Source organism: Mya arenaria, chromosome 12 (genome assembly GCF_026914265.1).
Source record: "Mya arenaria isolate MELC-2E11 chromosome 12, ASM2691426v1".
NCBI lineage: Eukaryota > Metazoa > Mollusca > Bivalvia > Myida > Myidae > Mya > Mya arenaria.
The window spans coordinates 23,325,909-23,339,911 of NC_069133.1; the positions used below are offsets into that span (position 1 = coordinate 23,325,909).

Genomic DNA, 14,003 nt, shown 5'->3' on the forward strand with positions numbered 1-14,003 from the left:
TTACGTTTCTATGATTGGCTTAACTTAACGAGCAGTTTGCTCAAGTATTTCATGAAGTGTAAAACTGTACTTTCCCAATGAAAATATCTTATGAAATAAAAACAAAAATCCGATTAGTAGACAGCGCCAGTCACTGAGTCACTTGACGTCCCGAGGACTTGTACAAGTCAACTGACTGAGGTATAAAACCGCGAACAGACTATAAATCATGTAAGAAGGGATAACGCGTTGGTATCTATCGCTCCGTCGTTGACGTTAGGACTAGTGAGGAACAGTTTAAGTCGAGTAGGTAATTACTTTCATCCTTTCTGTTGTGTTTGGAAGTGAACAGTGTTTTTAATGCAATAATAAGTAACTGGATATTCGATGTTTCTTCAATAAAATTAACAACTGGAATTACTGAAATAAATATTTTGGAACTCGATTTAAATAATTGATAAGATGATTTGATGACGGAATCGATATCTTTAGAGAAGACAAAACATAGAATACAAAATAAAATCAATGCGACTTCATTCATATCCAGTCTGATGTGTTTAGAAATGAAATTAAATGCTACATTCAAATATAAGGAAACAAAACAAGGACTCAAACATTTCTTACCAATTACTCTTTTTTATTTTGTATAATTATTTTGAAACGGATATATAAAACTTCGTTTATTAGTTGGCTGATGAATTGAAATCGAATTCATATAAACTAGTTTACTGCTTGCTGCGATTTGTTGCATCTTCAAAATAGCAACAATCATGTTGTGTTGTAAGAAGGAGCTAACCACCTCAGCTTAATATACCAAGAAAACACGTTTTATCTAACAGTTTTTAGTTCCTTATAAAAAGGACCGAGCTAAGCATGCTATTTTTGTTTTGGCCTATTTTCTCATTTTGAAAACTGCCGAAAGTTTAAAAAAAATGGAGGATAATCATATTTTAGAAAATTATGCTTAAAAAATTGTAACAAAATTAAGACAAGCGCCTTGTCCAATTTTTTTTTTGAGAGTTGAGCATCTTAATTTATGGAGCCAAATTTCTAATTTTATCTTTATTTTACTAAATAGAAATAGTTTATTTTGATTAGCATAAAGTTAAACGTTACAGAGCAGAACAAAACACAGAAAATACATATTTTTGACGTATACCCTCAAGGTACATACATGTAGTCTTTGAATATAAATACTTTTTTTATTTTTAACGTAAATTCAACATGTCACATAACAGATAACAATATGTAGATATGAAAAATATATGCAAAATACAAAGTATCAGTATGAGTTGATAAAAACTACTCACTACTCACTGTGTAATGGAAGATTTATGTTTGAGTGATAATTTTATATATTTGGATAGTTTATTAAACAGTATTGTTGTTTTCTGATTTTCGCAGTTCTAAAAACTTATACATGCTTGGTCTGACACAAAATATTTCTTAAGGTATTTCCTACTGATAGCAGTTAAACAAGGATATTTGAAGTGTCACCAATGATACCAAAATGGAAACGTTTTGAAATGAGCATACTCTTTGTAAATAGAATTTCAGATGTTAATAGATTTTGGAGTCTGGATCTCAAGAAGATCTCAGCTTGGAGCGTAATGTTTACTTTCTTATTGCAGATCATAAGGGAAAATAGTCCCGGATTGTTCGTTAAACTTGTCTTATACTACAAATTAAAGATAAAAAGTAACAATTTGTAGATAAATAGAATTATGCAAGCTGCAGTTTGCGATTATGGCATTCAGAGTTGTTAAAAATATCGAAAAATGCATACATTTATGTAAAAAGCAATTCCATTAGACATAGTGTTTATGATTCACCTTAAATTTCGCATTATTCCACAGAAATGGAACACTGTGGAGTTCTTCTGATAAGCCTGGTCCTGCTGGTGGGTTATGTGACAGCTGGGAAAGATCATAATCACTCCCCGAAATACCCATCGTATCCGAAGCACTCTCCCCCATCCTATCCGTCATATCCGAAGCACCCTCCCCCGAAACCTTACTATCCGCAACCTCCACAGCCACAGCCTCCACAAAAACCATACTACCCGCCAGTATACGGATATCCGCCCTATCCATACCCACCAGTGTATCCACCAGCACGTAAGTAGTCTTACGATATATATTTAATTGCATGAAAACTATCTTATAATTTGCTATCGTGTTTTGAAATAAATAACTACATTTGAAGAGTCAATTTGAGAAACTTGTATTCGAAATCACTTTATTTCATGATAATTTTGGCAAAGTTTAAATAAATTTAAAATCATATGCGTTTTTTATCATTATTGTCAAATGATGTCAAATATGAAAAGGCATTAAAATTAAAAAAAAATATATATCAACATATTTTGTGCGCCTTTCATCCTTAAACAACAGAATAAAAACTAAACTGAACCATTATCCACTTACTTGCAGCCGCATCATGCAAAGGTCAGTTCATGTGTGTCGACCTTAATGAGGGCGGTTACCCTCACTGCGTGCATATAGACAAGTGGTGTGATGGGTCCAGGGATTGTGCAAACGGTGCTGATGAACAAGATTGTCGTAAGTTAATTTAAGTTGATTTTGTTTTTTGGCAGGCGGTGGCGTCGACATCGTAGTTGTGTAAAAAGCTTAATCATTCGTTATAACTAAAGAACCGTTTAATGGATTCAAATGAAGGTTGGCACATAATTTGCCAAAGAAAAAGTTTAAATCTCCTGCGCAGTGAGCTCCCCAGACAAGCAGAACCGATCTCTGCCACCATGAGCGAGTATAGCTGGATTTCAGTTTCATAAACCCCTTTATAAAGTAGTTTTCCTCTCTATCTTTTGGAGTTCTTATAAAACTCCAATTACTTAAGGTACATTTAGGTATAAATACAAAAAATAAAAGTTGAAAATTCAATCTGAACATGTGGTATTTTTTTAAGTATCTTTGATATCTATGGTCACGTGATTTGCATGGTGACAGTGTTTACTGTACTGTCGAGTTAAGCCCCTTGTTTGTAAAACATAACCTATATTAGTTTTCAATACCAGTTCGATGGCATTAATTAAAATCTCAATGGTTAAGGATGAAGGAACGTGCATCTCTATAAAATCATTAGGATATTACTTTAGGTCATCTAACTGACGTAGAATACAATCCCATTGGCTTTTAAATTGGCGTTGCCATCCATTCGATATACACGTCCTACGTCTAATTCAGCATATATAACTTGACGCAGGGAGTGTAAATGTAATGGGTGGCAGTAGGGCGGACCTTTAAACATCCGCGAAAGTTGACATTCTTTATGATTGAGCTTAGTACTTAATGATTTCCTAACTGCAAGTTTATTGTCTGATATTGTAGGTTGTATTCTAATCAAGAGTAGATTCTTCTCATTACCATACGTTTAAAATATCAATTATTGATCCTGAGACCTATACATAATACATTTATAAGTAAGTGACTGTGTGTAACATCGTTATTTAAAATAATAAAATGAAACACGGTCATACCCAAAACACAAAGGCAACCGTTCGTGTATATATGGTAATATAAACTGTTCTTACCTGATTAGTTATATAAATACAAATCTGCTACTTTGGCTGTTTTACGTGAAAACTACCGAATTATCTTGTATTGAGCTATTACCCGGTCAACAGTATGAACTGTTTCACTCTCGCGCTATGACGTCATTGGAATTTTCGTATTTCTTCCTAGACGGTATATCATTAACATTCGGATGACGTAATTAAACGCTTATCTCCTTTTTGTTTAGATAATTTTTTGATCAAGTAAGAAAAATGTAATTTCGCGTGTTTTAGGGATAACAGTCAAAACAAACCATTGTCGGGGATGACATGCTGATCCGTCACCCAAACAACATGAAATAACTGTATAATAATGACATTGGCATTGCAGCCCCGGACTGTCTCGCCCAGAGGATGATGCCGTGCAACGACAGAAGATCGTGTTCTGTGCCTTGTGATGGATTCACGGATTGTCCAACCATGGAGGACGAACGCTTCTGCAGTTCGTACATTTTATTTTGATACAAAGAGTATTACTTATCTTTCATACAAAGAGTATTACTCATCTTTCATAGAAGGAGTGTTACTCTTCTTTCATACAAGGAGTGTTACTCATCTTTCATACAAAGAGTATTACTCATCTTTCATAGAAGGAGTGTTACTCTTCTTTCATACAAGGAGTGTTACTCATCTTTCATACAAGGAGTGTTACTCATCTTTCATACAAAGAGTATTACTCATCTTTCATACAAGGAGTGTTACTCATCTTTCATACAAAGAGTATTACTCATCTTTCATACAAGGAGTGTTACTCATTTTTCATACAAGGAGTGTTACTCATCTTTCATACAAAGAGTAGTACTCATCTTTCATTGAATATCGTTCTTTTTCTAAATAAATGTATCTCCAATAACCACAGGGCATTGTTGATAGGGCAGTCTGGAGATTTATTACACAGAAACATATTTATATTGTTATTCATGTTGCTATCTCTGTCCGGTTAAGCTTCGTTTGAAATAAGTAATATCCCATTTGTAGCAAGGTAAGACGAAAAAGAATATCGAATTTGATAAGTATTCCAGTTTCAATGTTTGATGCTACGCAAAAATAAAACAAAAATCCTTTCAATGAAACATATTTATACGTTATAAACATAAACATAGCAACATTTTTAAGAAGAAGATTCTATCAGATGTTGACTCGAAAAGTATTTGCAGATTTATTTTCTGAATAGTCGTTTTGTTTGTGTGTAAATGTATTCAAAACAACCAAATCGACAATGTCTTGTTGCTTTGTTGTGGTTGCTTTTATTTAAAGACGTATGTTTTTGTAACCAGAAAGAAAACGCGCTAAATTTGAAATAAAATCTGATACGTATCTTCTATGGTAAAACTGTTGCGAACGATGTTATAATCTTAGAAAGAGCGTTCTTGAAAACTAAATATGCCTGAACTATTAAACCATTTTAATGTGTTCTTCTATATGTTTAATACAGAGGGTACGTGTAAATGCCGCCCCGGTGAATACCAGTGCTTGGATGGGCTGACATGCATCAGGGCATCCGACATCTGTAACGGGCGATACGATTGCTCAGACAGAGACGATGAAATCGGATGTGACTCTTGTAAGTAAAACGCAATTTTTGTCGCGGGCTTATTCTAAGATTGTTTGGATTATATTTACAAGAAGTCAATGTAACCATTTAGTTCATACGTATTTATTTAGCTCCATTTCGATGAAGCTGTAACTGATAAGAATCACCCTCAAATCCTTTTTCTTGGTAGAACCAAGTACAAGTGTCCTATTTCAGAGTTCAAGAGAAACGTACACCACTATTTGAGATATAACCAACAACCGTTAAGTTGAGAGGCGGACACAACAAGTAGTTGATGCGACTTTTTAAGTACGTGAGGGTTCTACATCGCATTCAGCTTGTTTACTTCTCCAATTGTGTCCTCTCGTTGAAGGATTGTATTATAATGGGCACCTAGCCGCAAGCACGAAAATCTCTGAATTAAGTGCGCATACACATGCACATGTACATGGATTACATATCCACCCTTTTTGAACCACACATAAACATGTACATATACATTGATTACATATCACCCCTTGTTTAACCGCACATATAGATTGATTACATATCCACCGCACATACACATGTACATGTACACTGATTACATATCCATCCTTGTTAATCCGCACAGACACTACTTTTCCACCCTGATTTATCTGCACAGACACTCATGTTCACCCTGGTTAACCTGCATCGATTCTACATGTCGGCCCTAGTTTGACTGCTGAAACAAGTCCACCCTGGTTTAACTGCGCAGGCATTACATATTAATCCTGGATTAAGTACACATAAATTACATGATCACCCTGGTTTAACTGCGTAGACATCACGTATTACTCCTGGATTAAGTACACATACATTACATGTCCACCCTGGTTTAACTGCGCAGACATTAAATATTAATCCTGGATTAAGTACACGTACAAACATGTCCACCCTGGTTTATCTGCGCAGACATTACATTACATGATCACCCTGGTTTAACTGCGTAGATATTACGTATTACTCCTGGATTAAGTACACATACATTACATGATCACCCTGGTTTAACTGCGCAGACATTACGTATTACTCATGGATTAAGTACACATACATTACATGTTCACCCTGGTTTTACTGCGCAGACATTACGTATTACTCCTGGATTAAGTACACATACATTACATGTTCACCCTGGTTTAACTGCACATACACTACTTATCCACTCTGGATTAAATGCAAAGACACTACAAATCCACACTGGTTTAACTGCACATACACTACATATACTTCTGATTTAACGTCGCATACACTACATTTCCACCTGGGTTTAAGTACACAGACATTTCATAGCCAACTTAATTGAACTGCACAGCAAGGACAGGTCCAAGTTAGACACGGACCAATGTATAGACATTGATTAAAAGGCAACACATTAACAAACCTTGTTTTCGACAAGTCATTCAGGTCATTACAATAAGGCAATAGGTAATCAATAAACAACTATTCGTATCACATACCACGAAGTGTCAACTGCGAATATGCATTCTGTCAATGTTGTTTCGCAGCACCTACACCTACGCCACATGAGTGTCCGTGTAAAGAAGGGGAGTACTGGTGCAAGGGGAACAAGTTATGTTTACCGGCAAGCAAGGTCTGTGATGGGGTGAAAGACTGTGACTACGATGACGATGAACGAGATTGTGGTTCGTTATTCTTCATTACCTTCTCCTTGATATGTTCTGTTTATTATACTTTATATCATCTCAATAAGTTGAGTAATGGTGAGTTGGACCATGTGTGATAGTGTTTTCTTTTGTTTTTGATCTCAACATTCACTCCTTTGGAAACGGTAACGAGTAGAAAGGGCGTACCCGTTCTGTATATAACATGCTGATAAATTACAACTTTATTCCACGGAATCCTATTAGGGTCATTGCGATCCCATTCCTCGCCTTTTGAAAATGGCCAAGAAAAACAAATTATTTGCTAAAATGTCGCTCCTTTTTTGTACACTACTTTATTTTATAAAACCTCTAGGAATTTAATGACGAAGATTGGCCGTTGCTACAATGATTATCGCGTTTATTTCCTAGAAAGATGCACCGAAGTAATGTAAAATATCTCATTGATTATTTTCAATTTGTTCAGTACTTTAAATAGTTAAATCTAGGTAGTAAATGAAATAAGATTGTCTGAAGCAACATATCGCGTTTTTTTCCCAGAAAAGACTAAATGTAAATGTCAAATCTCGCATCTTTTTACCGAATTACAAATGAAAAAAAAAGTTCACTTATTGAAAGTACTACGAATTTGAAAAAGATGCGAAAATGTAACAAATAAATGCCGCGTTTTTTTCCTGATCTTTTTTAAAAGGCGAGGGGCGGAATCGTGGTGGCCCTAATATGATTCCGTACTTTTCACTAATTTCGCACGTTATTAATTAACGTTGTCTTTGACTACAAGGTACAAAACATCACCCGCAACGATCTTAATTGAAATTGCGGTGGCTCTAAAATGGTCGAGAATACTCTGAATAACTCTAGTTGTTGGTCCCATAGACATTGCTTATCTCTTTCATTTGTTGTCTTTATTATATCCTTTTTGTTTGTTCGTTTTTTTCTCTTGCTGTAGGTATAAAAATGTTGCTACCGGTGGCTTGCATGGCATGTGCTGTTTTGTAGTATTTGGTTGCTTTGGTTGATGTTGGGTGGAAAACTTAATTATTTAAGGCCAAAAAAATAAAAAGTGGTCTTACTTGAATCTAAGAACGATGAAGCTTATCGGTTTGCTCGGAATAAATTACGGACTTATAAATCGAATGGAGTCAATGATGTATGGCCATAAGATTGACCGAAGTTGCATATTGAGTACCACCCCTGTTCGGTGTATCGCAAATATGTGCATGGTCTTACATACTCGGCAACTTACTTATTTCAACTATTAGCAAAATCCTACAATGGAAAACATGATGTAGTTGCGCACAAATAGTACAATGCATAACCAAGTGTGAATGTTTGATGGAGATCATCTCGTATAAAACCCATTGGAAGTAGGTACACGCACTTTTGCGAACACGACAAGAGGTGAGTAGAGGCAGGGCCCATATTGACCGACGTTTTCAGACTGAAATTGAGACTTTTCCAAGCCTGAGTCTCACACTTTGACTGAAAACGTTTGTAAATATAGGCCCAGGGTTTTTTCCATTTCTTTTTTCATTCTTAAAAAAGAACACCCACTTATGAACTTCTCTCCACTTTCGTCTCTTATCAATATTCACAAAACTGTTTTTAACGAACACAAACTCCAGATGCTCAACTTTTCAAATGACATATAAAGCTGATGGTGATTTTTATCTCTTTGTATATTAACTTGCGGTTTCTCACATATTAATGATAAACAGATTTTATTTAAATGAAGTTTGAAGCACTGCAGCACTCTCTATTGACTGACCTTAAACGGCAAATCGTTCAAATGGAAAAACAACTATCTGTTAGGTTTGCTGGCTATCAAAGTTTTGAGCAACTGGAGCATCTGTATATATTGCGCACATCTAAACTTCAGGAGTTTCATTACACCACTTCATTTGGAATGTTGATGTTTTCGGGGTGCACTGAAGGAATTAAGTAGTTTGGTATCAACTTAAATTGACACTCTTATTCAAAATCAATACATACACATGTAAAACAAACATACATTTTGAGTGATAAACCTTTACCTACTTACTAAATAATACATTTATGGGAAAAAATACTGATAACAATATTGTAACCGTGTATTTAATAGCTGAAAACGCTGAAAAATATCAAATGCTTGGTGAATGCTAAAATATTTACTGTGATTCTCTATAGTCTCATAAGGTAGAAATGCAATGTTCTCTGCAACTTTGTTACATATTTAACTCGGTATAATTCATAGGAACCATTGTTTTCGATATTTATTCATCCTTTTTGGTATATCAAAACAATTGTATTAACTGTGGTAAATCTTCTTTGGGAGTAAGAGTGCATCTTAAAACGGTAATATAGAATCTCAACGGTCTGGCTCCAATATCACAGTCGATTCTCCTCTCAATCTCAACTCATTTTACTTCAGAACCGCATAGTATCATTCAAAATTGTACGACTAATACGCAATAATACGCAATGGCGAATAAATAAGAAAAATATACACTAGTCTAAGCCTCCGGGCTTGTGTCACAAACATTCCTACTCCAGTATTTGGACAATTTTTATAGCTATTAAATATTCGATACGGCCCTTATGCAACTTGTTTTTATAAAGGTTTGCCATTTGAGGCCTGAGATGGGTGTGTAAGCTTATTTATTCCCGCACATGGACAAGACCCATTCTGCGAGTGCTCCGATAACATAATTAGTCATTTAAGGTTTTTAGAGCATAATTCACAGCCAGAATGTAACTCTGGTTAAAGATAACTTTGTTCTTTAACGTGCACCAGTGTAAAGCACTGTCATACCTGACCTTCATTTAACGCCCCTCCCGGAAGACGATTAGCATGTAATTGGTGTTGTGGGGAGTCGAACCACCTACCATAGGATTGTCTGTCAAATGCATTATCACTAGACCACGGATCCGTCGCTTGTATTCAATAAATTTCTTGTTCTGATCTGAGAATGGTGTAGCCAAATGTATTGTTATAAATAACATACCTATAGTGAATGAAGTCAATGATGTATGACCATAAGATTGTTTTAAGTTGCATATTGAACACCTTCCCTAGGCCCCAAAATTACAAAATAATTAAGTCATTTCTCTAAATCTCAACTCGTATGACAGAGAATAGCAAAGGAACAAAACCCAGTTACCTGCACAACTTACACAATATCCACTTGGTATCATTTGAAAGGCATTAAAAGTTTCTCAAACATAAGCCGCCGTTGACTTTTCTTAAAATGACACTCTTATTGAAAATCAATACACACACATGAATAACAAGCATACATTTTGACCGATGAACCTTTAACTACTTACTAAATAATGCATTTATGGAAAATATTTATTACTGATAACAAGGTTGTAACCGTGTATTTAATAGCTGGAAACGCAAAAATATTAAATGATTGGTGAATGCTAAAAAATACTGTGATCTACTATCGTTTCATAAGGTAGAAATACCGTGTTTATGCACATTTCTCTCAAATTAGACTCAGTATCCTTTATAAAAACCATTGTTTTCGAAATTTATTATCCTTTTTTGAATATTAAAACAAAAGTATTAATTTTGGTAAACCCTTATGTGGGAGTAAGAGTGCATCTTTTACATGTCACGCTAAAATACTCAGTTAAGCTTTATACTTCGCAGCTCCCGGATGCAAGTGTCACCCTGGACAATACCTGTGTTTGGGCGGAGAAAAGTGTATAGCGAAGGGCAAATTTTGTTCCGAGTGTGGCGACGATGATGCAGATGTTGATTGCGAGATGGGAGAAGACGAGGATAAGGACATGTGCAACTATCCGAGCACGAGCGGTTGTGACTGAAAAAGAGAAAGTAAATACAGCTCGTTACAAAATTCATGAAAAAGTTACGGAACAATTCTTTTTAAATAAATAAGATAATACAACAGAAAGCTTTATATAATTGATTATCTTTTGCAAAGCAGATTTGGCATATTTTAAATACATATTTGGTAAAGTCCTATATTTTAATGAAATGGTCGAATTTGAATAAGAATATAGTTTTTGTTTAGTAGTTCATATTTTTATTTTTCGCAATATGTATAAAATTGATCAAACAAATAAAAGTAAGCTCATGATAAATAAAAGATAATCTATGCAAATTTAATCCTATTCTAAAAAGAATAATTGGTGAAGGCTCCAAATTGTCCACATCGTTTAAAGCACCATAGTGGTTATAGCAAGCATCAAGAACTATTAATAAAAAAAATAAAAAATAAATGCCTTTATGCTTCGATATATTTGTAAATACATAGTAGATTGTTGCATAGAATAAGTTTGGTTGTTTTTCTTTTTAAACAATAACTGTACATATTGTCTGAAGCCTAACTAAATAGATCAAAGTTGTTCTACAGCTTGATTCTTTTATTTCTTTGTTTAAATTAAATATCAATATATGAATTTTAAAGTCATGGAGTGTACTATTTGTATAGACTTGTACACGAAACTAAATTCAATGTGTGTATGTGAGCTATAAAATCCCAAAATTATCATTTGTAAATGTATATATATGCACAAACTTTTGTTCTGGATGCTGAACGTTTATGGCTCTTTTTTATAAATTGCATATTGGTAGAGTTTATCATAACGAACTTCTGACTATTTTAATGAATTTCGTATTCATCTATTAATTGCAATAGGTATTTGTTTTGTGAACTGTTTTGTCTAATGTTGATTCAATATTTAAATACAGCGTCATATACATGCAAATAACATGTTTCTAACTTTTATTACGTGTTTTAGCTTTCGAATGTTTATTAACAAAACCTTTTATTTCATCACAAATCGTAGATTAACGAAATGAATCAATCAAATAGCCTAATTGTTATCATCTCTCAGCGTGCACTAAACTGATACAAGAAAAACTCGTGCAATTGAACATTTATTTGCAAGCTAATCATATGTATCATTTCTGTTAAAAATATATTATGGCATAGTTATATTTCTTTATTGCTTACCAAAACTTTTTTTTAACTCGCATCTTTGTTGCTGAAAATATAATGTTATACATATAGAAATATCTTGTTGTATCGTATAATGCTGTACTGTGACCTTCCGCTGAATAAAAAGGGTTTGATCGATATGTTTTTGTTCTTGTTATACTTATTTCTTGCAATGAGACCGGCCAATTCAATATGATATTACTGACGTCATATGAAGTTATTATTTGTGTTGTTCATGTATTTTTCTGTTGGTGGCACCCAGCGTGATTATAAAGTTATTTGCGAGTTGAAGTCCAAACCACCAATGTGTATAATTTATGCCGACAACACGTTCGGAGCTGCTCGGCCATTTTCTACGAAAACAACCTCGGATGTAAATAGGTACACGTTAACTACGGTGCAAGTAGATCGCGTTGTGATTCCAATTTAGCAGTTAAATTTAATGACTTACCTTTTGGGAATCTTAATTATGTTTGCAATAAAACACTTCACCGGCAATATATTTAAATTTAGATCTATAGGTAAAAGCTGAAATACTACATTTAATTGATGATATAATTCAAAATTTTAGCATCCGAGGTTTATTTCTGTTAAAATGGCCCAGGAGTTCCAAATGGCCGACAATTCAATGGAAACACAGTTTTCCCTAACGATGTAGCGCATATATCATTGTAATAAGCCTCAACGAAATGATTGTTAAAAAAAGGTATTAGCAATTGGTGGAAGCTGATAAAAGACACATACTTTGACGTAGAATATACATAACGCTTTCTGTTTTATGTATGTTGCATGTTTCGTTACCGTTATGTTTGCCATTTGCATATAACCAGCTTAGAGCTTTCTCAAAAACATGGCTATTTGTTTTGAAAGAACATTGCTAGAATATTATATGTACTCGCTCCATTTGTCAGTGGTTTAACTAACTCAAAAGATGAAATAGTTGCGTGTTGGAAGCCTTTCAGAACGTAACGGTAACATGCAGTGTCCTGGAGAATATTCTAACCGCATGGTGAGACCTAAAACTTCATTTTACACTTCTATTAACTTGGATAGCAGAATGCTGACCGGACTTTTGTAATGTTTATTTGTATGAGTTTGTATGCTTTCGTTTTGTAAATTTTATTAATGTTTTGAGCATGAGTTATATTGACCTACAGCAAACAAATATATGTATATATACAAGGCATGAATACTTTACTTATTCATATCTGAAACTAGAATAGAACCTACATTTTAAGCCAATGAGATTACAGACAGGGGACCATTAAGTAGTAGACTTAATCCTTAAAAATTGTAACTTTCGCGCGTGTTTAAAGGTCCGCCTACTGCCAATCATCCGATACGCATTCCCTGTGTTAGATTTTGCGTCGACAATGTATCAGCCAATGAGGTTGTATTCTATATCAGTTAGATGACAAGAAGTGAATTCTTTATGATAAAGAAGGACTCGTTCGCTACGTTCACTCCACCCAATCTTAATCATTAAGAATTCACTAAATGTCATCTAACTATTACTGACTTAAAGCTATCCATGGTTCGTTAATAACAGTTTTAATTAAGATATGGGTTAATTAAGAGTTAGCTGTATCAGTATTTTAACCCTAAGTGGATGTAGAGGTAACTATAGCTTAACATGTCTTTAGTTATTTTCGATACGGCCGCTTATGATTTAACCAACAATTGTCATCAAGCCAATGGAACTTGATGTATCTGTACACCATATTAGAAAATGAAAACACATAGAAACATAATGAAACCTATTTTAGCTCCCGGCTGCAAGTGTCACCCTGGTCAGTACCTGTGCTTGGGTGGACTAAATTGTATACCGAAACGTGACTTCTGCTCCGAGTGTGGTGACGACGATGAAGACGTTCAGTGCGAAATGGGTGAAGATGAAGACAACAGCATGTGCAAATATCCGGGACAAACTTCTTGTAATTAAGAGCAGATTACTGGGACATTTTCAACATGTCAGATGTTTTATGTTAAAAAGTTTCGAAATTATTATGTAAATGAGAATATAGTCGACTAAAACTATGTTTGTTGTTGTTAAGTAATATTTGTGTTTGTTTGTTATCTTGGTGTTTTATAAAACACATGAATAGTGTTTCAATAGTTGGTCTTTCATGAATGGTGTTTCATTAGTACTGATGGGTTAGTTAATCAACAGGGCTTGTATTTATTAACCATCGAGAGTTAACTTTTAAATATTAAAATCCAAGTGTTTTGATTGGACTGTAAATGTAACTGCCCAATACACTGATTTGAATCTCTGAGGCGTGACTGAGGACAAGGATGAGAATAATATTGAATACTGT

The 14,003-nt window shown here is 34.4% G+C and overlaps 1 protein-coding gene across 1 annotated transcript; it reads left to right on the forward strand.

Annotated features, from left to right (window-relative positions):
• Positions 1-230: 230 nt before the first annotated feature.
• LOC128212335 (SCO-spondin-like) lies at positions 231-11,804 on the forward strand. Its single transcript, XM_052917734.1, has 7 exons — positions 231-285; positions 1,836-2,096; positions 2,412-2,540; positions 3,885-3,995; positions 4,989-5,117; positions 6,617-6,754; positions 10,371-11,804. The coding sequence occupies exons 2-7, from the start codon at positions 1,838-1,840 to the stop codon at positions 10,544-10,546; spliced, it is 942 nt and encodes a 313-aa protein (XP_052773694.1). The 5' UTR covers positions 231-285; positions 1,836-1,837; the 3' UTR covers positions 10,547-11,804.
• Positions 11,805-14,003: the final 2,199 nt, after the last annotated feature.

What these genes read in the sequence shown, in the direction of transcription:
- LOC128212335 (XM_052917734.1), top strand. Translation starts at nt 1,838, where the DNA reads ATGGAACACTGTGGAGTTCTTCTGATAAGCCTGGTCCTGCTGGTGGGT. An exon ending in ACCAGTGTATCCACCAGCAC is followed by an intron (nt 2,097 to 2,411) that starts GTAAGTAGTCTT and finishes ACTTACTTGCAG; the next exon opens with CCGCATCATGCAAAGGTCAG. An exon ending in TGACGATGAACGAGATTGTG is followed by an intron (nt 6,755 to 10,370) that starts GTTCGTTATTCT and finishes TATACTTCGCAG; the next exon opens with CTCCCGGATGCAAGTGTCAC.